General features: G+C 39.2%; 1 protein-coding gene across 1 annotated transcript; it reads left to right on the top strand.

Annotated features, from left to right (window-relative positions):
* Positions 1 to 20,704: 20,704 nt before the first annotated feature.
* On the top strand, positions 20,705 to 24,605 carry LOC127652907 (26S proteasome non-ATPase regulatory subunit 7-like). Its single transcript, XM_052139355.1, has 7 exons — positions 20,705 to 20,873; positions 21,367 to 21,458; positions 21,539 to 21,631; positions 21,755 to 21,852; positions 22,129 to 22,209; positions 23,373 to 23,464; positions 23,578 to 24,605. The coding sequence occupies exons 1-7, from the start codon at positions 20,800 to 20,802 to the stop codon at positions 24,032 to 24,034; spliced, it is 987 nt and encodes a 328-aa protein (XP_051995315.1). The 5' UTR covers positions 20,705 to 20,799; the 3' UTR covers positions 24,035 to 24,605.

The raw sequence follows: 24,605 nt of genomic DNA, 5'->3' as shown, positions 1-24,605 counted from the left end.
TTTATATCAGGGGAAATTGCCTCTTGGTTTATACTGTTTATACATTAACATTGGTTTCTCCAATGCACACACCTTAGAACAGCGCTACTCAACACGCGGCCCTCGAGTCATCTTTTGAGGCCCACGTTATGATTTTTTCATTGTAAATATGTCTATCAATATCAGCGATTGCTGAATCGCAGTACAGTTAGATAGGGAAATGAACTGCAAAATGATGTATCAAATTAAATAAACAACAAAGAATACCTGAGCATAGCTGATGTATCAAAAGTGTGGGAGAAAAGTTGGAGAAAGAATCACAATGCATCAGAGAATCAATTTTTTCTCCCACCTCTAATATGTTTATTTATGTAATATATATATATATATATATATATATATCTTTCTGCAGTTACAACAGTCAAATCAGCCCATCTGGCACCAACAATCACGCCACGGTCTAAATCACCGCGATCACGTTTTTTCCCCCATTCTGATGGTTGATGTGAACATTAACTGAAACTCCTGACCTATTGGCTGATTAGATAATCACATGAATAAGTAGGTGTACAGGTGTTCCTAATAAAGTGGTTGGTGAGTGTTTATGTATACAGATGTGGTCAAAAATATTGGAACCCTTGGTAAAAAATGAGCCAAGAATGCTTTGAAAAGATGTCTTTGTTTATCCTTCTGATCTTTTATTCAAAATATTCACAAAAATGTAATTTAATTTAAGACAAATAATTGAAATTTTCTCCAAAACATGTTTGCCACAATTTTTGGCACACTTAGAAATTTTTATGAGTAAAATATACAATTTTTTAGTACACCTGGGTGACTAGGAACATGAAATTGTTCAGCCATGACTTCCTGTTTCACATGGATATAAATATGAGGTAACACACAGGCCAAATTCCCTTATTCATCCATCACAATGGGTGACCAAAGAATAAAGTTATGATGTGTTGCAAAAAGTTATTGAGCTTCATAAAATGTGGCTAAAAGAAAATAGCTTAAGCATTGAAAATGCCATGCCATGGCCATTCCAGTCCCCTGACCTGAACCCCATAGAAAACATGTGGGGTTAACTGAAGAGGAGAGTCCACCAGCATGGACCTCGGAATTTGAAGGATCTGGAAAGATTCTGTATGTAGGAATGGTCTCAGATCACTTGCCATGTGTTCTCCAACCTCATTTGGCATTATAGGAGAAGACTCAGAGCTGTTATCTTGGCAAAGGGAAGTTGCACAAAATATTGATTAAAAGGGTGCCATTGTGCCACACATATATTTAACAAAAAAAAATTGTCTTTTGATAAAACTTGTGTTCTGTTTGCAATTGTTTAATATATTAGAGGATAGATTTTTGTGAATATTTTAATAAAAAATATAAAGACAAAGCCTTCTTTGTTCATATTTACGGCCACAACTGTATATAAATTACATGAATAAACATATATATATATATATATACACATACCCGCGACCCTGTACACAGGATAAGCGGTTGACGATGGATGGATGGATGGATATACACATACACCGATAAGCCACATTATTATGACCACTCACAGGTGAAGCGAATAATGTTGATCATCTCCTAACAAGGCCACATGTCAATGTCTGAGTAGATTAGATGTAAGCGAACAATCAGTTCTCGTAGTCAACGTGTTGAATGCAGGAGAAATGGGCAGGAGTAAAGACCTGAGTGACTTTGACAAGGGCCAAATTGTTATGGCCTGATGACTGCGTCAGAGCATCTCTGAAACAGCAAGGCTTGTGGGGTGCTCCCGGTCAGCAGTGGTGAGTAACATCCGACAGTGGTCCGAGGAAGGACAAACCACAAACCGGTGACAGGGTGTTGGGCACCCAAGGCTCATTGATGCATGAGGGCAACTAAGGCTATCCTGTCTGGTCTGAACCGACAGAAGGTCTACTGTTGCACAAGTCACAGAAAATTTGAATGATGGTTATGGGGGCAATGTGTCACAACACACAGTGAATCATGCTGCGTATGGGGGTGCATACCCGCAGACCAGTCGGAGTGACCATGATGACCCCTGTCCACTGTCGAATGAGCATACAATGGGCACGTGAGCGCCGGAACTGGACCTTGGAGCAGTGGAAGAAGGTTGCCTGGTCCGATGAGTCCCCTTTCCTTTTACATCATGTGGACGGCCGTGTACATGTGCGCCTTTTACTTGGGGAATTGATGGCACCAGGATGCACTGTGGGAAGACGACAAGCAGGTGGAGGGAGTGTGATGCTCTGGGCAATGTTCTGCAGGGAAAACCTGGGTCCGGCCATTCATGTGGACGTCAGTTTGACACGTGCCACCTACCTAAACATCGATGCAGACCAGGTACACCCCTTCATGGCAATGGTTTTACCTGATGGCAGTGGCCTCTTTCAGCAGAATAATGTGCCCTGCCACACTGCAGACATTGTTCTGGAATGGTTTGAGGAACATTATGAGAAGTTCCAAAAGTTGCCCTGACCTCAAATTTCCCCATATCTTAATCCGATTGAGCATTTGTGGGATGTGCTGGACCAACAAGTTCTGATCCACGACGGACCCAGCTCACAACTTAGAGGACTTGAAGGATCTGCAGCTACTGTCTTCATGCCAAATACCACAGGACACCTTCAGGGGTCTTGTAGAGCCCATGCCTCTTCGGGTCGGCACTGTTTTGGGGGCACGTGGAGGACCAACAGCATATTAGGCAGGTGGTCATAATGTTTTGGCTCATCAGTATATATATATATATATATATATATATATATATATATATATATATATATATATAATTTCTTATAAAAATTAAGAGTGCAGCCCTTGAGGATACAGAGATCGAGCTTCCCAGCCCCTGAGCTTTCCAAAGTTATGTACCCCTGCCTTGGAGAATGACCTATTAATTCACTCCCTCTAGACCTTTACAAAGCACTCAAGTATTCATGAGAACGATTTTAGCTAAAGAAAAGACAACCTACTGATTACGATTTCACTGTGAGATAAGTCAATTAATTCACCTTCAGCTAACATAACATTTAGCTCCAGTGTATTACCATGGCCATTACATTGTGATCGTTTTTTAGTACAGAAAAAAGGTGCATTCATTTGTAGCCTTTTTCTTAAAGTTAAAACTCACATGCACAGACAGTTTATAAGCATATGATGATGAGACATAAAGGGCAAGTAAGAGAACGATGAGCAATAAAAGGATGTGGGGCTGTCAAACTCTCTGTTGACAACAACTACACACACACACACACACACACCCTCACACACACACACACACACACACACACACACACACACACACACACACACAGTGCATCATCTCACAAGGTCATTTATTTGAATACAATTTAAACCACTTGTCACGTGGACAGTGTAAACTAACAACAAAACTGCTTGACAGCTTTGTGGGATACATACGGGCTGTTTCTCAAAACCAGCATTTTTGCCATCATCATTTTGAGTTCAGCTGGTTCAGAAAATGTCAACAATGACCCAAAATTCAGCTAATAGACATTAGACAGCTCATTTTCATACACAACAGCAGAATAAGGTTGAGCTCTAGTGATCTACCTAGACAGCATTTGTGGGCATTATTATAAGCTCATTGCCAAGCTGTTTCGAAATGCACCAATGATGCCCATATATAATGTCTAGGTAAACATTTCACCAGGTTTTGAGACAAAATTAAGGAATAGTTCACCCGAAGATGAAAACTGTCACATCATTTACTCACCCTCATGCCATCCCGGATGGGTATAGTTTTTCTTCTAAAAATCTTTGTTTATGTTCTGCAGAAGAATATTTCAGCTCTGTAGGTCATTACAAAAATAAAGTGAAGCGTGAAAAAAACTTTTAACCTCCAAAAAGAACATAAAGGCAGCATAAAATTAATCCATAAAACTCCATAGCTTCTGAAGCGATCCAGCCAGTTTTGCGTGAGAAAAGACCAAAATGTAACTCAATATTCAATATAAATCTTGACATCAACAGTCTCCTTGGCAATCATGATTTCAAGCTTGATTACTCGATTGCACATACAGAAGTGTAATCGAGCTTAAAATCATGAAATATTGGAGTCACATGTTTACTTTTATGCTGCGTTTATGTGCTTTTTGGAGCTTTAAAGTTTTGGTCACCATTCACTTGCATTATATGGACCTACAGAGCTGAGATATTCTTCTAAAATTCTTCATTTGTGCTCAGCAAAAGAAAGAAATGCATGCACATCTAGGATGGCATGAGGGTAAATAAATGATGAGAGAATTTTCATTTCTGGGTGAACTATTCTACCTACCTACAGAGCATTGTGAGCATCCCAGTGAGCTCAGCTGATTCGGAATGAGCATACACTGTAATGCCCAAGAAATGCTGTCTAGGTAGGCAGCTCACTTGGTTTCGGGACACCGTAATGCCCAAGAAATGCTGTCTAGGTAGGCAGCTCACTTGGTTTCGGCACACAGTAGTCTAGTGAGCTGCCAACCTAGACATCATCATAGTGAGCTCATTGCTCAACTGACTCTGTACGCGCCTATGATGCCACCCAAAAATGTTGCCTAGGTAGGGAGCTTACTAGATTTTGAGACGCAGCCCGAGTGTACACAGAGTTTAAGTAGAAGAGTGTGGTGAAAGTGAGCAGAGAGTTAGTTACCTTTGGAGTACAGGGATTTGGGCGAATCGAGGTCGATATCCGCGCTAAAGAGCGATGTGAAATCAGAGGGCATCGCAGTGCCTCCGATCTGCAGAGAAAACTACGTAGACTTGCTCTTCAAAAGCAGACTTTAACGAATTGCAATCGTTCAGTTTTGTCAAAATGAAAAAAAAATGAACGGATAAAACTAAAGCCAGATGCCGTAAAAGCAGAGAACGACACTTAAGTTTATGCTGAATAAAGTGTTGGAGACCACTCTTCGTAGTGTGTATGTGCATGGTCAGTCAGCAGGACTCTGTTAGTTTGTTTCCTAAGCGGCGCCGCCCCCTCCACGCGTCATCAGGACAAAACAGAGGACACGCTCTGGTCATGTGACTACATTGATGAGCTTGAAATGGTCATTGAAGGTGCACTCAGTATTTTTCAGTAAGAAATGAATAGTAATTTTGAAACATAAGTGAGTCATTCCACGAAACCGGTATGATTTGAGTCCCTCTGACCTTTTTAAGTGTATTTTATCTATTGGGTCACCAAAATCTATTTTAAAAAGTTTTTTGTATCAATTGAAATGTCTCCTTTAATAAAGTTTGAAAACATGACATACATTTTATCTTTATATTAGAAATTATCTTCTTTTTTCAGTTGACACCACCTATTTTGTCATGTCCCTCATGGCCTTCTATGAAAGTGTACTTGGGATATGAACAATAAAATTAGAATAAAGTCCATACATATTGCCATTCCCATAAATATCTATCTGTGCTTTTTTGCTGTTAATGTTTTTTTTAAAGTAAGTTCATGATTTTTCATTAAAATCACATTATTTAGTCCCGTACCTCAGTAACCCCTCAACCCCGTTACGCACATCATTCTCCTCCCATAAAAAGAATGGACTGATCCTTATGTGGCATCAATAACAGGAAGTGACATCATAGAAGTCTTCTGAACAACATTCAATGCAGACACAGGCAAGTTACCACCTTCTTTTATACTTATAACTTATTTATATATTGTGATATTGTGGTTGTCAAGCTCAACGACTCAGCCCCGTTACATCAAATAAAGATAGAAAACTATTACTTGTGAAACTTATCTTTGTTATTTCAACAATATACACAATTCCTTAATATCATGCATGCCATGTGCTCTCCTTTTATTCACTACATGTAGAGCAGTGGCCATTTTGAGCAAAAAATCACAACCTCGTCACACTCAACCCCGTTACTTCTTTGATCATAACGGGGTTGTGAGATTGTGATGGGGTTGTGTTTTTAACACTTTGGTTCTTAAGTTATCCAGTAATTTAAATGAATTATTATATTACTGCCTATATTTTCATATCTCAGTGTTAAGTAAATTGCTCTGAAAGAATGTTTGATTTAATAATATCAAATTAAACATCTACAGACATCTATGAGTCTGTGATGGCACCGACAACAGCGGCAGAAAGGCAGAGGCAGTATCGTGCACGGCTAAAAGCTGATCCTGAAAAAAGGGAGAAATATCTACAAAATGAACGCCAGAGATGGAGAAAAAATGTAGAGACAGGAAAAAGAAAGGTATCAATGAGTTAAGTAAAAGCCAACAGCGGCTGAAGCGTAGAAAGTGGAGAGCAGCTTACAAAAGAAGCAAGGAGAGGAGAGAAGCACTGAGAAACGTAACCACTCCTCCACAAAGTCCAGATCATGCCCCAGAGATCATCCCCAGATCATGCCCCATCCACGGACAGGATCTTCAAGGTAGAGCAACAGTGAGCAGTTAAGAGTTTTAGAAAATGACTAGGCTGAGTGTTAGAAAGTGTTAGAAAATTCAAAGTGTAGTTAATAAAAGTAGCCTACTATTTGTTGTTTAGGTTGCATGTGATAGGTTTACTGACTGAAAAACCATCCGGTTGATTGCTGCTCGCTGTTTTGGCAGCCATCAACCTGATATATTTTTACCCTTCTACAGAGCCCTGATTTCTTTCATCCTTTTCATTGTGTTCTTTCCCCTGTTATCACATATCCTTTTCTCATCATTAATTGACTAATTTATTGAATGTGTTTGTAGGCAACATGCGGAGGGAAGAAAAATGTAAGAAAAGAAAGAAACAGGCTGAAGAAGAAAATAGAACAACTTCAGGAAAGACTGGACAAACAAAGAAAACAGAAAGAAAAATACAAAAAGAGGTGCCAACGTTTAAAGAAGCATTCCGATTCACCACAGTCAAAGGTGAATGAGCTAACTACAAATTGCCCCGTAAACCCCAGAATCAGGAAGACGTTGCTGTATCACCAATCACTAATTAAAGACATCAGTAACAAATATCAGCAGACCACCAAAGAAAGGGAAAGACAACTAATTGCAAAAGTGACAACAGGAAGAATTGTCAAAAAATACAGGTTACAGAGATTTGCTGAGGATTCCCTTGGCTTTTCGAGTAAGCGTTGGCAGCATAAGGAGAGTCTTAACTTTGAAAGGAAGAAGACCAACAGGTTCACTGATGAATTCAAGAACAGAGTGAAGATGTTCTATGTAAGAGATGAAGTCAGTAGGATCACAACAGGGACCAAACAAACACTCACAAGGAACAAAGTTAAGATGCAGAAAAGGTTCCTGGTGGATACACAAAAGAATCTTCACAGAAGATTTTTATCAGAGAACTCTGATGAAAAGATCTCATATTCTCTGTTTTGCCACCTTCGACCTTTTTGGGTTGTTAATCCAACAATCTCAGAACGAGACACATGCATGTGTAAGTTGCATGAAAATCTGAGATTTGTAGCTGAGAAGCTCAATCAGCTAAAACTTATTGAGACTAACAATCTTGAAAACTTGGTAGAGAAGGTGTGCTGCAACTCTTCCAACAAGAGCTGTATGTACGGAGAGTGTGTACACTGCAAAGACAAGAGTGTCCCAATTTCCAGTATATATAACAGTATGAACAAAGTGTCTTTCACCCAGTGGGTAACAGAAGATAAAGAGATGGATAAAAAGAAAGAGGGAGAAGAGAGGTCAACTGTCAAGGTCACCATCAAGAAATCTGTGGAGGGGACACAGGAGAACCTCACTGAACTGTTCCACACCTACATACAGCGGTTCAAACAGCATCACTTCAATATCAAGCAGCAGTATGCCTTCTCCCGTGAACTGAAGAGGAACATGTCAGGGAAGAGGCCTTGATACATATTGACTTTTCAGAAAATTACAGCTGCAAATACAGCTCCCAGATCCAAGCAGTCCACTTTGGGGCTTCACACCAGCAGGCCACTTTGCATACAGGGGTGTTGTATGTTGGTGGAAAACCAGAGCCTGTGTGCTTCAGCACCATCTCCCCCTGCAGACATAAAGGCCCTCCAGCAATTTGGCAACACCTCAATCCAGTGCTGGATTACCTTCAGGCCACACATCCACAAGTGTCTGTGCTGCACTTTTTAGTGATGGCCCCTGTACTCAGTACAAGCAACGAGGCAACTTCTTCCTTTTTAGCACAGAATTAGACAGAAGAGGATTCAAGGCTGGCTCTTGGAATTTTTTTGAGGCTAGTCACGGTAAAGGAGCCCCGGATGGCGTCGGGGGAGCCTTAAAAAGAACCGCTGACATGATGGTGGCAAAGGGACGTGATATCCCGGATGCACACGAGCTGTTCAAGGCCTTGACCGAGACAAACACAACAGTGAAACTGTTCTTTGTGAAGAGTGAGGATGTTGAGAGTGCAATGGAGAAAATGCCGCAGCAAATACCAGCAGTCCCGGGAACAATGAGAATCCACCAGGTGATTACTCTGGCTCCAGGAGAACTGATACACCGTGATGTCAGCTGCATGTGCACAACACAGAAGCAGTTTAACTGCAAGTGCTTCAACACACAGTGTTTCAGTTTTGGCTTGAAGGTACCAACTGCTGTGCCTGTGCCACAGCCAGCCAGTGAACGGAATCCACAGCCACAGCCAGAAAAGGAAATCCAGTGGGGAAGTCCAGAGCTGCTTGGGCAGTGGTGCATGCTCAGATATGATCAAGAGCTGTATCCAGGCATCATCCTTAGCACAGATGAAACGCATGTCCAAGTGAAATGTATGCATCGTGTTGGGCCAAACCGATTCTTCTGGCCGGCTCGGGATGATATCCTCTGGTACCTGTTTGATGACGTCCTTGAAATCATTCCACCCCCAAAGCCTGTGACAAAGCGCCATGTGGAGATCTTGAAAGAGGTGTGGGCCAGACTTTGAATGCCACGCGCATACACGCACAAACACAAACACACGCTCACACACAGACATCAAAAAAGCAAAATGTATATGTTTTATTTTGAGGACCTATTCAGTCAGTTCTAATGTATACTATGTTATTGTTTTCCTGCAGTTGGGTTAATAAAACTCAGTTCAATTGCAATTTATATTTGTTGTCTTTCTTTGTTACATAATGAAATACAGTGTTTATAGAAAATATTACAGTCAATTTGAGTAAAAAACAACTATTTATATGTTAAGCTGTATTTGTCTCTTCAACCCCGTTACCATCTTCAACCCTGTTACCCTAGTCTCAACCCTGTCACATGTACGTTTTTATTAATTATATTTTTACGTTTATGAAAAAGTAATTTAATGCTTGTTGAACTTAGTCTAGAATGTTTAGAGCAATCATAAGAATACTGATTTTAGTTCAAATTCTGAAGTTTAGCCACATCTTTGATAAAAATGATGAGGTTGCTGTCACAAAAAGTGCCCATTTCAGGCTTTAGTATAGCAAAAGTGTGAGATTTTATGTAACTTTTATAGTTGCAATTACTAAATTAGTGTGAGGGACATCTGATTAATAGGAAAATGTTGATTTCATTACAAATACATTTTATAATCACATTCAAAGAGCTCATATATTGTCCATAACGGGGTTGAAGACTAATAGTGCCCATATCTTAAAATAATAACCAATAATAATAGGGATTTGATGCCTGAGGTGGGAAAATATGTTTTTCTGGAAGTTAAATATGTCATTAATGTTGTGGTGTGTTCAGAAAAGTAATATATATTGGTAAAAAATCCATAAATTTGTAAGTCCAAATCGTACCGGTTTCGTGGAATGACTCAAGTATAAAACCATGAGCACTCTTAGGAAATGAAGACTCCAGTCATATGAGTAACCTTATAAAAGCTGTTTTATTCTACACTGAGAGGGTCCCCTCATGGGGGCTGCCATGTTATGATCACATGACCTGCCAAATACTACCTGCTTAACCTTAGTAATCACCCTATTTTACAGTAGGACACTTTAACTCATGGATTAATATGAATTTCTGCAATGGTATCGGCTGAATCCATGCCCTAGGTGACAGGGCAAGTTCAACATGACATATTCAAAAATAAATAAATAAATACTGAGTGCACCTTTAAATACTTTTAATTATGCAGTGGAACTATTAATGTAATTTAAGGTGATGTACAAGGGTGGGGGTTTCTTTTTGTGGTTAAAGTTCTATACAAATGGGGTGATCATTAACTGGAGGGGAATTACTGGGACCCACCATCACCTTTGTACCCTTGAGCAAGTAAATTAATAATGAAAGAAATTATGAAAATAATTTAGAATTATCCTGGAATATCCTCATTTAGAAAAACAGTTGGTAAGTTTTTACGCTAATTCATTTCATCAATCATAATTCAATCATATTATTTAAAAAAAATTCATAAATAAATACAATAATATATTCTGAAAATTCAAAATGTTTTTTTTTTTTTTTTTACAGTATATGTAGTATAGTAATGGTAATTGGCTTTATACTGAAACAATAGACGTTTTTGGTATGTCCTAATTTTTTATAACTAAAGTAAACATGAGCTTTCTCCAGAGCGACTGTCACAAGTAAACTGTCAATACAGTCGATCTAGTAAATTGTAAAATGATTTTGATAAAATCATGCTAAAATACAGTTCCCTATACTTTCTTAAAATATACAAATCTGAACATGAACATTATATTACATTTTACCTATATATACATAGTTACACAAATAGATAGCTGATGGAAAATTGGTAGAAACTATTTTCACCAAAATATGGCATTAATACAAACTCCTTTATTTAAAAAAAAAAATATAATATATATATATATATATATATATATATGTATGTATATATAATTTGAATATAAAACTAGCAAACTAACTGCGAAAACAATTAGTTCAAATGGAACTTGTCCTGTAATACATTTAAATTTATTTAGATGAAAAGTGTCCACTAAATAATTAATTTACTAATGCAGTTTCCATTTTCTAAAGGTTTCCGTATACTTTTGTGTGTGTGTGTGTGTGTGTGTGTGTGTGTGTGTGTGTGTGTGTTTATCAAAACCCCGTCTCAATCCTCCTGGTCCATACTCAGGTGAGGTGGGATCAAGCCACACATTCCTCTCCCAGAGCTCACTTTTGTTTCTCAAAGCAGCCCTCCGCATTCCCCTTGGAGACAGATAAGGTGGCTTTCGTCATAACGCTCCTGTCCAGGAGGGCGATTGATGAACCACTATGTGGGACAATGGCCGCATCTGCCGCTCATCATTCAAAGAATTGTAGGCAGAGGTCTGCCAAGTTTTTGATTGCTCAGCCCAGAGAAGCGGCAAGGGTTCTGACCGGTTTGTTCCAGTGTAACCAGTCAGTGACGGACTATGCCATCGTGTTCCGCAACCTCGCTATATCCTGCAAGTGGAACGATCGAGCGCAGTGGGATCAGTTTCTGCATGGGTTGTCAGATACCATCCAGGATGAGATTTACAGTACACCTGGACTTGCCTCCCCATTTTGATGACCTGGTGGATCTTGCCATTAGAGTGGACCAGAGTCTCGTGCTTCGACACAGCCCAAGTCGGCTGACCATTACCACCACCCCGCTACTGCTGCCGGGTCATCGGAACTGCTGTCTGAGGCGGAACCCATGCAGATCGGGAGGACACGGCTGTCATCAGAGGAGAAGCAGCTGCGTATCACCAAGGGGATCTGCCTCTACTGTGCTGGCGCCGGTAATGTCTCCATAAACTGCCCTGCAAAAGCCAATGCTCGTCAGTAGGAAAGGGGTTACTGGTGAGCGCAACTCCATTGAAAAAAAACCTGCATTACAGACACTTCTCCCGCAGTACAGACTGACTAGACATACTGTATCTGCTTTGGTGGATCTGGCCATTAGAGTGCACCAGAGTCTCGTGCTTCGACACAGCCGACGCCATTCTCCACATCCCAAGTCGGCTGACCATTACCACCACCCCACTCCTGCTGCCAGGTCATCGGAACTGCTGTCCGAGGCGGAACCCATGCAGATTGGGAGGACACGGCTGTCACCAGAGGAGAAGCAGTGGTGTATCACCAAGGGGCTCTGCCTCTACTGTGCTGGCACCGGTCATGTCTCCATAAACTGCCCCGCATAAGCCAATGCTTGTCAGTAGGAAAGGGGTTACTGGTGAGCGCAACTCCACTGAGCAAAACCCTGCATTACAGACACTTCTCCCGCAGTACAGACTGACTAGTCATACTGTCAAAGCTTTGGTGGATTCCGGAAAGGAGGGGAGCTTCCTGGATGTCACCACAGCTTCCAGATTCTGGTGGTCAATTTGGACGTTCCCATCATGGTCCATAACATCAGTGGCACACCCCTGGCCATCGTAACCCATTCCACCAAACCGCTTACCCTCATCTCCGGCAATCAGTCTGAACAGCTGTCCTTCCTCCTGGTCCAGTCTCCAACAGCACCGGTGGTGTTAGGGCATCCATGGTTGGTAATGCACAATCCTCACATTGACTAGTCAACCAATTTTGTTCTTGCTTGGTGTCTCATTGTCTCAACTCTGCTGTCTCTCCTGTCCAGTCTTGTGTTTCACATCAGAATAAACCAGCAGATTTATGTGGAGTACCTGTGACATACCTTGATCTGATGGCAGTGTTCAGTCATTCCCGTGCCGCGACCCTTTCTCTTCATCGCACGTACGATTGCGCTATTGATCTGCTTCCTGGTACTTCCCCCCCCACAAGGTTGGTTATATTTGCTGTCTTCTCCTGAGAGGGAGGCCATGAATAAATACATCAATAATTCTTTAGCAGCCGGTCTCATCCATCCTTCCTCTTCTCCTGCTCGGCGGGGTTCTTCTTCATGGAGAAGAAGGATGGCTCAATTATGGGGCTTTTCCACTACATGTACAACTCGACTCAACTGCTCGGTTTTTTTGGGGTTTTCCACTTTGGATAGTACCAGGTACCTGATACTTTTTTTAGTACGACCTCGGTCGAGATTTCCAAGCGAGCCAAGCCGATACTAAATGTGATGTCAAAATCCTGCAGATCACTGATTGGTCAGGGAGAATCGTCACTACCAGCGTCACTGTATTTCCGACATGCGACATCAACTCGCTAGTTTTAAAGTTAGCAACAGCGATAACGGTCTCATTTGTTCACGCGACTTTCGAATTGTGAAAAAAGAAACGGCTGTGCGCAAAACCACGCCGTGGTCAATAAACGAGATGCATGCGGTCCACTCGTTAGCGATGAGCTAAATTAAAAAGTCTCACAGGAATTGTATCAGCTGTTTCACCGGATCTACCAGTGTAGGGATAAGTAAAAAGAAAATTAAAAGTGACTACAGAACCATCAAGGAAAATTGGAAGTGGTTCGACCAAATGGACCAAATGGACTATCTAAACGGCAAGCAATGGGAGGGAGAGTGCCGTAGACTGGCGTTGATCCACATTGGAGGATGGTATGTTTTGTTATGTTAACTCTATACTCTGCTTAAAAGCTTCACTTTATTTAGTTGACCAGCTACTGGAAGCTTGCTTCTAAAACAACCAGGCCAATTTGACTGTTATACTTGTGTAAAATCACCATGCAACAACTGCTTTATGCAGCACAATGAACTAGTAGCTAACAGCTAGCAGTCATGTTATTGTTTTGGTCAGTTTGTGTCGTGTTTAAGATGATATCACTGCAGTAGAGACGGCACAGCTATGGCGATCAGCCTATAATCACACCTATGTTGAGGTGGCACTAAACTGCAATGGAAATGCAAGCTCAGAAAAGTAAATGCAAGAGTTGAGGTGAGTCGAAACGTAACGTGCAGTGGAAAAGTGCCATTAGACCCTGAATATATTAATGGGGGCTGAATGACATCACGGTGAAGAATCGTTATCCTTTGCTGTTGATGTCCTCGGCTTTCGAAGTCTTGCAGGGCACGTCCATCTTTACGAAATTGGACCTACGCAATGCTTATCACCTTGTTCGGACCCATAAGGTGTACTTTGAATATTCTGTCATGCCTTTTGGATTGGTCAGTTACCCCGCTGTCTTCCGGGGTTTCATGAATGATGTGCTTCGGGATATGGTCGACCTATTTGTGTTTGTTTACTTAGATGATATTCTGATCTTCTCCAGAATATCAAGGACCTTATCCAACCGGCTGTTCGTTAAGGCAGAGAAGTGTGCTTTTCATGTGCAATCGTTTACATTCCTGGGGTTCATCTTCTTATCCAAGGGAGTGTGCATGGAACCGGTTAAGGTCAAAGCAGTTTCCGACTGGCCAACCCCAAATTCCTGAAAATCCTTCCAAAGGTTTCTGGGGTTTGCCAATTTTTATCGCAGTTTTGTTTGAAACTACAGCCAGCTCGCCGCGACTCTGACGGATCCTACCTCCACCCATACTGAGTTTGCTGGTCCCCGTGGGCTGAAGCAGCATTTTCTAAATTAAAAGTTAGATTTACTACCACTCCCATCCTTAACACTCTGACCATCACGTCAGTTCATGGTGGAGGTGGATGCATCAGAGGCTGGTGACGGAGCTATTCTGTTGCAGCGCTCTTCCACGATTGGGAAGATGCGTGCTTTTTCTTGCACTGCCTCATCCCAGCAGAACAGAATTACTGCATTAGTAATAGAGAATTGTTGGCTGTCAGATTAGCCTTGGGTGAGTGGTGCCACTGGTTAGAGGGTTCGTGGATAGCTTCCATGGTCTGAACAGACCACAAAATTGGAGTATATTCGGGTGGTGGGGATGGTGTCCTTGGACGTGGAGGCTAAAGTCTGCTCTATTTTGCGCAACGCCACCTCGCCCGCCGAGTGCCCAACGGGTCTGTTATTTGCTCCGTAATTGGTCCGGATACATGGCCTCCGGTGCGGCCACTGGTCCAACGTCGCCTGCCATCCAGGGGCTGGCATACCCAGGCTGGCATACTCATAATCAGGTGCTCATTAGACCGCGATTCTGTTGGCCTTCGCTAGCACAGGACATTCACCAGATCATGACCGCTTGCCCTATTTGTGCGTAAGGCCTCCTGTCAGCCTGCGTCCAGGCTCCTCCAACCACTGTCAGTCCCTTCGAGACCCTGGTCCCACATAGCCAAGGATTTTGTCTTCCCCCGTCCCATGGCAACATGGTCGCCATGACCATGTTGGACCAGTTGTTGAAGGTGGCACATTTCATTCCCCTCCCCAAATTGCCTTCAGCGAGGGAGATGGCGGTTGAAGTCATTAATCACATCTTATGCATTCTGCCGACAGCTGGGGGCTACCGTGAATATGTCTTCTGGGTTTCATTCCCAGACAAATTGGCAGGAGGAGCAAACCAATCAAGAGTTTGAAAAGCCCCTGCATTGCATCGCCTCCTGTAATCCATATTCTTGGAGCTCTTATTTAGTCTGGGTTGAGTATGCCCACAATTTCTTACCATCGACGTCTACAGGGCTATCAATCTTCCAGTGTTGCCTAGGTTACCAGCCCCATCTGTTCCCTGAGCAAGAACCCGATGCCCAGGTCCCGAACATTCACTCGTTTATGCAACGGTGCCACCGCAATGTTGACTGCAAACAAGCTAGATTAACTGATCAACTTGTTGTATTAATGGATTATTGCTTTATCATCAGAGAAGCTCCATGGATGACAGTCATTAAAAAAGGTGATATGTTTTATTGATGGATTGAATGATCACAAATGGCGGTTTAACCATAAAGGGCTGGGAATTTCTTTGTAACTAATGCTTTAGATTTGTTTAATAATACTCCTTTAATTAAATTAAAATTTTAACCAGAAGACTTTGTTTTTTCTTTGATTGCTTTCTCTTCTCTCCAGTCTCTCTCTCACACTTATATAAGCCTTAATATGTTTCAATCAACAATATTAGCACTCCAGTACTATCACAGAACAGAACTGCTATAATATCTAGATGTTAGACAAGACTACGTACCACCATCTCAGCTCTGTCATTTTGATCATGTTCCCAAAGTTCACAGGTTCATGATAGTTCATGATTCTAAATATACTGAAATTAAATTATATTAGATCAGAATGTTCTTACGGCCATAGACCTTATAATTCCAAGAATAATTCCAAGAATATAAAAATCCACAAAAGGAGGTAGATCCTTTTCATACTTATGTATGTATATATATATATATATATATATAAATAGTGGCATTATATTCATGTTGTTTAGCCAGAGGGGAACTGGCCCCCACAGTGAGTCTGGTTTCTCCCAAGGTTATTTTTCTCCATTAACCAACATCTTATGGAGTTTTGTGTTCTTTGCCACAGTTGGCTTTGGCTTCTCACATGGGTTCTAAATAAAATTATTATTTAATTATTACATTTTTATACACAATTTACAATCATATTTATTCAAACTACACAATTATGACTCTAATACATTATACTTATTACAGTTTCATTTTCCGTTAATGCATGATTTTCTGTAAAGCTTCTTTGAAACGATGTGTGTTGTGAAAACCGCTATATAAATAAAATGACCAATTGACTTGACTATTGTTTATGGCTCTGTTCTTTGTATTAACATTTTATCTGTACTCTGCAAGACAGATAAATTCAATCTATAACTTTGTAGACTACAAAGTGCTTTATAGTCCCACAATGGGTTAGCCGCCAAAACCTTTAGATCATTCTATGATGAATCATAAGGTGATATACGAACAGTGTAAATAATCCGATCTAAATTTATGAGTAGATAATACTGTATTTTTTACATCTTTTTATTTCAGTTCTGAGATGTGCTATTTTGACCCATACTTGTGTTTTTAATGCAATGTGTATTAACAGAATACTGAAAATAATGATAACAGTCTTTCAGAACCTTAAGCGGAAATAGTCATGTTTTAATTGTAACTGAACAAATTAATTTGCCAGTACCTTTGCCTTAGACTATAGTTTTTCAGTATTTAAATCTAGTAAATAGTTACCTATATATCTATATACCTAATATATACATCTAACTGCAATATACTTTTTATATATTAAATAAATAAAAAAATAACTTAAGCAATTTAAATGAAATAATGAATTTAAGATTTATTGTACAGTTAATGCTGTGTGAAAGGAAATACAGTATATATTCAAAGCAAATCTCGCAGAAACTTCTGTTGTTACAGGGAAAATAGTGACATCTAGGGTCTAAAATGAGGATTTTAGTATAGGCAAATAATGTGAAAGTTGCAATGTCCATGCGTTTATATATAAACGCATATGTATAGATACTGTATATATATATATATATATATATATATATATATATATATATATATATATATAGAGAGAGAGAGAGAGAGAGAGAGAGAGAGAGAGATAGATAGATAGATAGATAGATAGATAGATAGATAGATAGATAGATAGATAGATAGATAGATAGATAGATAGATAGATAGTGTGCTGGGCAGATTACTTGTGAATTTTAATCAGGTACTGATTTACAAATTACATGACAAAAATGCAAGCAGTAACATAATCTCATAGATTACATTTTTGATGTAATCTAATCTGATTACTTTTGGATAACTTTCAATCTAATTCTATTTAATTTTATGTCACATGCATCTGAGTAGGATAATCATTTTAACATAAAAGTACAAAGAGGAAGAAAACACTTTTCTAACAAACAGAGCCTCAAAAAAAGAGGCATTATTAAAAAATCTAACAGCAATTACAGTGCACGACTAATAGTTTATAATTCATTATTAAAAAATCTAACAGCAATTACAGTGCACGACTAATAGTTTATAATTCATTATTAAAAAATCTAACAGCAATTACAGTGCACGACTAATAGTTTATAATTCAAACACTGAGACATCAAGTTCATTTCTAGTACATAAAACAATAACAGCAATACATAAAGTAGTCCTGTGCCTATTCCAAAGCTGAGGTGCAAGATGTTATCTTTTGCAATAATATTCTAAAAGAGCAGAATATTTAAAAACATCAGAGTTCCACCGAGTCACACGATGAACAATTGTGTCAAGTTTTATGTCAGGTTTCATGCAGTGGAGTCCACCACATCAGCAGCAACGGTAGAGCGATGGGTTTTGTTCCATGTAGCTGCACATTTAGCAGTTGAACTATTGTGTACCCTGTGGCCAAGACACAGATATGGCCTTTACTAGATCCTTTGAAGTAATTAAGTTATGAGCTGGACACCATTGGTGAGGTAGTAAGAAATATATATATATAGCCTGTATATATTTATATCTGTATACATACATACATACAACATATATATATAACAATATACAAATATATTAGATATTTGTATTGCTCCGCTTCGCGTCGGGTGGTTCTTCGCCTCTACGTCGTGCATTAAAATCCTTTAATGCATGGCTAGCCGTGGATTATCCCTTACATATATCCATCCATCCATCCATCCATCGTCAACCGCTTATCCTGTGTACAGGGTCGCGGGGGGCTGGAGCCTATCCCAGCTAACATTGGGCGAAAGGCGGGGGACACCCTGGACAGGTCGCCAGTCCATCGCAGATATATATATATATATATATATATATATATATATATATATATATATATATATATATATATATAATACATTTTTTGTACATATCTAGTTTATGTACATAACGTTCACATAAATTCACATGTTAAAAATACTTTCTCTGAAAAACATGAATGTTCTAGAAATAGCATTTTAGCTTAGCGTAAAGCTGACAATGTACACAATTCTAATTTCTATTTATTCTGCTCCAAGCTATTTGGTTCATTAAATGAAGCTTAATATTGTCTTTGTGTTTGTTTTTGAGTTTCCACAGTATGCAATAGACTGGCATGTCTTCAGGTCAAAATAAGGTTATCAGCTTTCTCTAGAAACTCATCAGTCAATCATTGTTTTGCGGAATGAAGGCTATACAATTCTTGAAATTGCCAAAAACCTGAAGTTTCATACAAAGGTGTACACTTCAGTCTTCAAAGACAAAGGACAACTGGCTCTAACAAGGATAGAAAGAGATGTGGAAGGCCAGATGTAAGGAATAATTGACTCCGGGCCGTTGAATTATTAGAAAAATAATGCACACCCGAGGTGTAACGGCCACTCCGCTTCGCGTCGTGACCGCATTACCACCCCGGGTGTGCATTATTTTTCTAATAATTCAACGGCCCGGAGTCAATTATTCCGCTTATACTACAGTTACCACACCTCGAAACATAGTTCAGATGATGTGATTCTAGACGTTTGTCACGTTTTTGTCATTAAAACGCTCTTGTATGTAGGACTAATTTCTTACGCATCTAATCCCATGCCTCCGTTGCTAATTCCAAAACGTCATTTTAGAGTTAGTAACGGAGGTTTGAGCCACTGACAGCAGACTAATGCAGTTATTAGTGTAGTTATTAGAGAGACAGAGGTTGCAATAATGAGACAGAAAATCATGTGCGTCATATTATTTAATTTATTTATTAATTCATACGTTATAATTCATTCGTTAATTCGAACGAATTTATTTATTAAAATTAAACTGCACGTTAAACACACTGACAGCCCAAGCTGTTGTTTTTGGTGTTTTCTTCATGTTTTTCGCCCTCGAGTCGGTCTAGCTGTTCTTCGCTGATTGTTTTATGTCTTTTGTTGTTGCCGGCTGCCTTTGATGTCCTCTTCCGTTTATTTGTTTTTTCATCTGAGCTATCCAATACTGCGGTCGCCCAGTTGTTAAAATGTTTATGTTCACCATAAATATTAAAATTTACTTCCGGAAAATCAAAATAGTCTGTCATTTTTTCTCCTCTTGAAGTTGAAGTGGATTTGTCGCTGTCACTTGTTATGAATTGTATCCTATTTTCCGTTATTACAGTTGACTACGCGAAGTGATATGGAACTGTAATGCGGTCAAGACCTGCCTGGAACTACTTTAGCCGTGTGTTTCCCTGAAAATAATTGCACACCTTAGAACGTTCTCAACCAATCAGAATCAAGCATTCAACAGCCCTGTAGTATAAGTACAACTAAACTAGAGGATATGTACAACAGAGTCTCTAGTTCGAGAAATAGACACCTTGCATGTCCTCAGCTGACAGCTTCATTGAATTCTACCTGCTAAACACCAGTTTCATGTACAACAGTAAAGAGAAGACTCAGGAGTGCAGGCCTTATGGGAAGAATTGCAAAGAAAAAGCCACTTTTGAAACAGAAAAACTAAAATAAATGTTTAGAGTGGGCAAAGAAACAGACATTGGACAACAGATAATTGGAAAAGAGTGTTATGGATCTTAAACCCATTGAACTTTTGTGGGATCTGCTAGATTATAAGGTGCATGAGAAGTGGCCAACAAGACAGACACATCTATGGCAAGTGCAACAGGAAGTGTGGGGTGAAATATCACATGAGTATCTGGACAAACTGACAGCTAGAATGCCAAGGATCTACAAAGCTGTCATTGCAGCACATGGAGGATTTTTTGAGGAGAACTCTTTGAAGTTGTTTAAGTATTTTTTTATTTATTTTTTTCAAATAGTTATAGTAATTTTTCACGTTATTAATGTCCTGGCTATACATTGTGATCTGTTGAATGCCACTTTGGTGAATAAAAGTACCAATTTCTTTCCATAAGAGCAAAATCTGTACATTATTCCAAAACTTTGGACGCCAGTGTATGTTGATTTATACCTATTAACACACAATATCAATAGACAATGAATAGAATAACGTTTTTACGCGGTAATGATAATGAAAATATTAATTATTTTGTTCAACCGGAGACTGACAGGGAGAGTTTAATTCCACTTCCGGTCCAGATGGCGCTCGTGTGCGCGCACTGCTGAGACACCACTACAGGAACGGCCAGTGCAGCGTCTATTCAACTGCCGTGCCGAACAACACAAAACGATTTATTTGTGGATACATTTTACGATTTACTGAGCAAAAATGCCAGAATTGGCGGTAGAAAGGGTCGTTGTTCATCCCTTGGTGCTGCTGAGTGTTGTGGATCATTTTAACAGGTGAATATGAGTGTTGTGAATGCGCTGCAGTAAATTTGTTAACTCACTGTCATGATGTCAATGGAACTAGCCGCTACAAGCTAAAGGCCTCACATTGTTGATACAACTCACCACAGAAACGCTTCTAAACACTTTTTAATCACAAGTAAGGCTGCGAAAATGTGTGTATACTATCGTGAACCGTTGTTGAGGTTTAATAATTTAAAATGTTGCCTGAAATAACAATTTAATGATTTCCTTATTACTTAATTGCACTTAAAATGTTCCAAAGTGTCTCATGTTGTGTGGTGAACCTTCAATAGTGTAAATATGCAGCCTGCTGAACACAGACGCCTTTAGAAGAGCTCCAGGTGCAACTATACAAAATGATATGACACAGCCCCTAGATTCAATGAGCCAATTTATTAGCTGTACATGAGGATAGATATTCAAGAACTGTCTTATATTTGTATCTGTACTCAAACCATCTGTTACCTGTGTGTTCGTTTTGTAGGATTGGTAAAGTTGGCAGCCAGAAGCGAGTTGTGGGTGTTCTTCTGGGCTCATGGCACAAGAAAGTGCTTGATGTATCCAACAGCTTCGCTGGTATGTTTGCAGCACTTATTACAGGCCGCATACAATTCATTTGTAAATGTCCAGTAAGTAATGCTTCAATCTTGTGACAGTGCCTTTTGATGAGGATGACAAGGATGATTCAGTGTGGTTCCTCGACCACGACTACCTGGAGAATATGTATGGCATGTTTAAGAAAGTCAATGGTAAGATAACTTTCTGTGTACAGGAACCAATAATACATTTTACTCACTTGTTAAGCCTTTTTGAGTCTGCTATGAAGTCTGATCTAAAATGTTTTTTAATGTGTGTATTCCTTTCAATTCCAGCAAGGGAGCGAATAGTTGGGTGGTACCACACGGGCCCAAAACTGCACAAGAATGATATTGCCATAAATGAACTCATGAAACAGTACTGCGCTAATTCGGTTTGTGATTTTTTTGCTTGCTTTGCAGTTTGGACACTGAATGTACTAAGGTGAATCGTATGACAATGAGTCTGGGTCATATCTCACCCCAGAATCAATAGAAATAAAAATTTGTAATTCTGTACGCAAAATTGATTTTTTATTTTATTTGTTATTTTGTAGTGAAACATGACCCAGACATGATTTTGACAGGTTTTGTGAGATTCACCCTTCATACATGAGAAATACATGATTTTATATATATGATTTTATTTAAGTCCTTTATATATCCCAAAGGTTTTAGTCATCATTGATGTAAAACCCAAAGACCTGGGGTTGCCAACTGAGGCTTACATCTCAGTGGAGGAAGTGCATGATGTGAGTACTTTTGTAGTTCTATCATATATAAAAAAAAAATAATCTATAATAAATCAGTAGCACTTACAATACATTTCAGTTTGTAAAGATTATTAGTAAACTAAATTAGCGATGAACTAACAATTAACAATACTTTTACAGCATTTACTGAATATACTGATACACTTTTAAATTTAAAAGTTGTCTGTTATCATTCGTGAAAAAAGGTTTACATTTAAAACGTTCAAGTCTCCGAATACATAAGGCATATGGGGTATCTTTTAAAGTTTATAATCTGAACTTTTCAGTTCACTTCTGCATTTAAGTTAATAAATAAACAAAACAGCGCCACCTAGTGGTCATGTGGTAGAAATATTAATGTGAATATAAAAGCTGTTAAAATATCATATATCAAATGAAAGCTCTCATTCTCAGTAATGTGACTGGACTGTTTATTTCGTTGCTCTAATACCACGGTTCAAAAGATTTTCAAAAGAATTACAAAGTGAAATATGACTTCTGTAAGACACCAAATACAAATATCTTTTTTTAATGCACCGATCACTTCTGCTGTAAGATTAAAATGTAAAATTAGCCATGTCTGCGAGCTTGCTTGCTTGTTTGAATAATCCAGTGTTATATCTTTGATGTGGTACAGAAGGAAAAGCATACTAAACAAATCATCGGAAATAAGTTATCGAATATTGAGATTGATATTATACATTTTTGGATAGAGGAGGATCTCAGCTTTCTAATGACACTTAGATTGAGCTTGTAGTCCACTTGTCAGAGGCCGAGATATTTGAAGCAGTGGGGTGGTGCATGAACTGAAAATTAGACTGAATCTCTATGGACAAGCACACATGCGAGGGCTAAAATGCATTCGAGCACCACCTACGTTTCAGACATTTCCATTTTATGATGGAAGGTGATAGAGAATTTGTGTATTTGGGGGGTTCTTAAAAAAAAAAATAATACCAAGTTTTGTCTAATAGTCCACATTATGTGTAGATGGTGAGTTTATAAATTAGTGTGAAAAATTGCAGTTGAAGAGGTTAATCAACATGAATGAATGCTGTAAAAATACAGTATATTTTTCATTGTTAGTTCATGATACCCAATGCATTAATTAATGTTAAACAAAACCCTGTTGTAATATTTCTGACATTTATTCTTGGCCGAAGGATGGAACTCCTACATCTAAAACATTTGAACATGTGACCAGTGAGATTGGAGCTGAGGAGGCGGAGGAAGTGGGTGTGGAGCACTTGTTGAGGTTAGATGGAGGAAAAAAAACCCTTTCACACCCTTTCCCATTTGATTAAATCTAGATGCTTAAAATATCTTTAAGTATTGTAATTCAGTTATTCTTATGATGATCTCTTACAGGGACATCAAGGACACAACAGTCGGAACCTTGTCGCAACGTATCACCAATCAAGTGCATGGTTTAAAAGGGCTCAACTCCAAGCTGTTGGATATCAAGAGCTATCTTGAGAAGGTTGCAACAGGCAAACTGCCCATCAATCACCAGATTATTTATCAGCTACAGGATGTGTTCAATCTGCTGCCTGATGTCAACCTGCAGGAGTTTGTCAAGGCCTTCTTCCTCAAGACCAATGACCAGATGCTTGTGGTCTATTTGGCCTCACTTATACGCTCTGTCGTGGCACTCCATAATCTCATCAATAACAAAATCGCTAACCGTGATGCCGAAAAGAAAGAGGGCCAGGAGAAAGAAGACAGCAAAAAAGAGAAGAAGGAAGAGAAGGATAAAGATAAGGACAAAGACAAGGAGAAGGGAGATGCTACAGCCAAGAAAGATGACAAAAAGGAAAAGAAATGAACCTGAACTGGCATGAACTTGGGCTTACACAATTCTGGCTGAATAAGGGAGGAATTCTGTGTTTCTTCTCTCTTCTTGTAACAATCTGCAGGTTTAATTGGGCAATTGTATCTGTCTTTTTTTTTTATATAAAGGACTTATCATTTTCTGTTTGGATTAAAAGAAAGAACTTCCGTTGAACCATTTTGATATTCCAGTCCAGAAGAAGGTTGATTCACCCACTTATATCTACATTATAGTACCGTTATAAGTCTATCAAATTATAAAGACAGGTCACCAGTGTGACAGCAATGTCCAACTGCAGCTGTCATTTTATTTACATGTAAGAAATTCCTTTTTTTATCATTATAAAAAGCAATGTTAAACAAGCTTGTTGTGGGGTGTAACATGTTTTATGTTCACAATATGCTTAAAGCAAAGCGTATAGTACAAGTTCACAAAGAGCGAATTTCTCTATTTGCAAAACATGTTTAAGAATATTTTCAGAAATAAAGAAGAGGTTTCAAAATATATCCTAAAATCATCTGCTATGTAATAAAATGGTAATTTCCCTTTTCAGTTGTGCTTTACA

This window comes from Xyrauchen texanus, chromosome 2 (assembly GCF_025860055.1).
Source record: "Xyrauchen texanus isolate HMW12.3.18 chromosome 2, RBS_HiC_50CHRs, whole genome shotgun sequence".
Taxonomy (NCBI): domain Eukaryota; kingdom Metazoa; phylum Chordata; class Actinopteri; order Cypriniformes; family Catostomidae; genus Xyrauchen; species Xyrauchen texanus.
The sequence above is the reverse complement of the archived record's forward strand: the minus strand, read 5'-3'. Positions and strand labels throughout refer to the sequence as shown.

Bases quoted from the DNA above. Each gene is read 5' to 3' on its own strand.
- LOC127652907 (XM_052139355.1), top strand. From the start codon at position 20,800: ATGCCAGAATTGGCGGTAGAAAGGGTCGTTGTTCATCCCTTGGTGCTG. The intron at 20,874-21,366 runs GTGAATATGAGT...TTCGTTTTGTAG, and splicing joins GTTGTGGATCATTTTAACAG to GATTGGTAAAGTTGGCAGCC. The intron at 23,465-23,577 runs GTTAGATGGAGG...GATCTCTTACAG, and splicing joins GGTGTGGAGCACTTGTTGAG to GGACATCAAGGACACAACAG.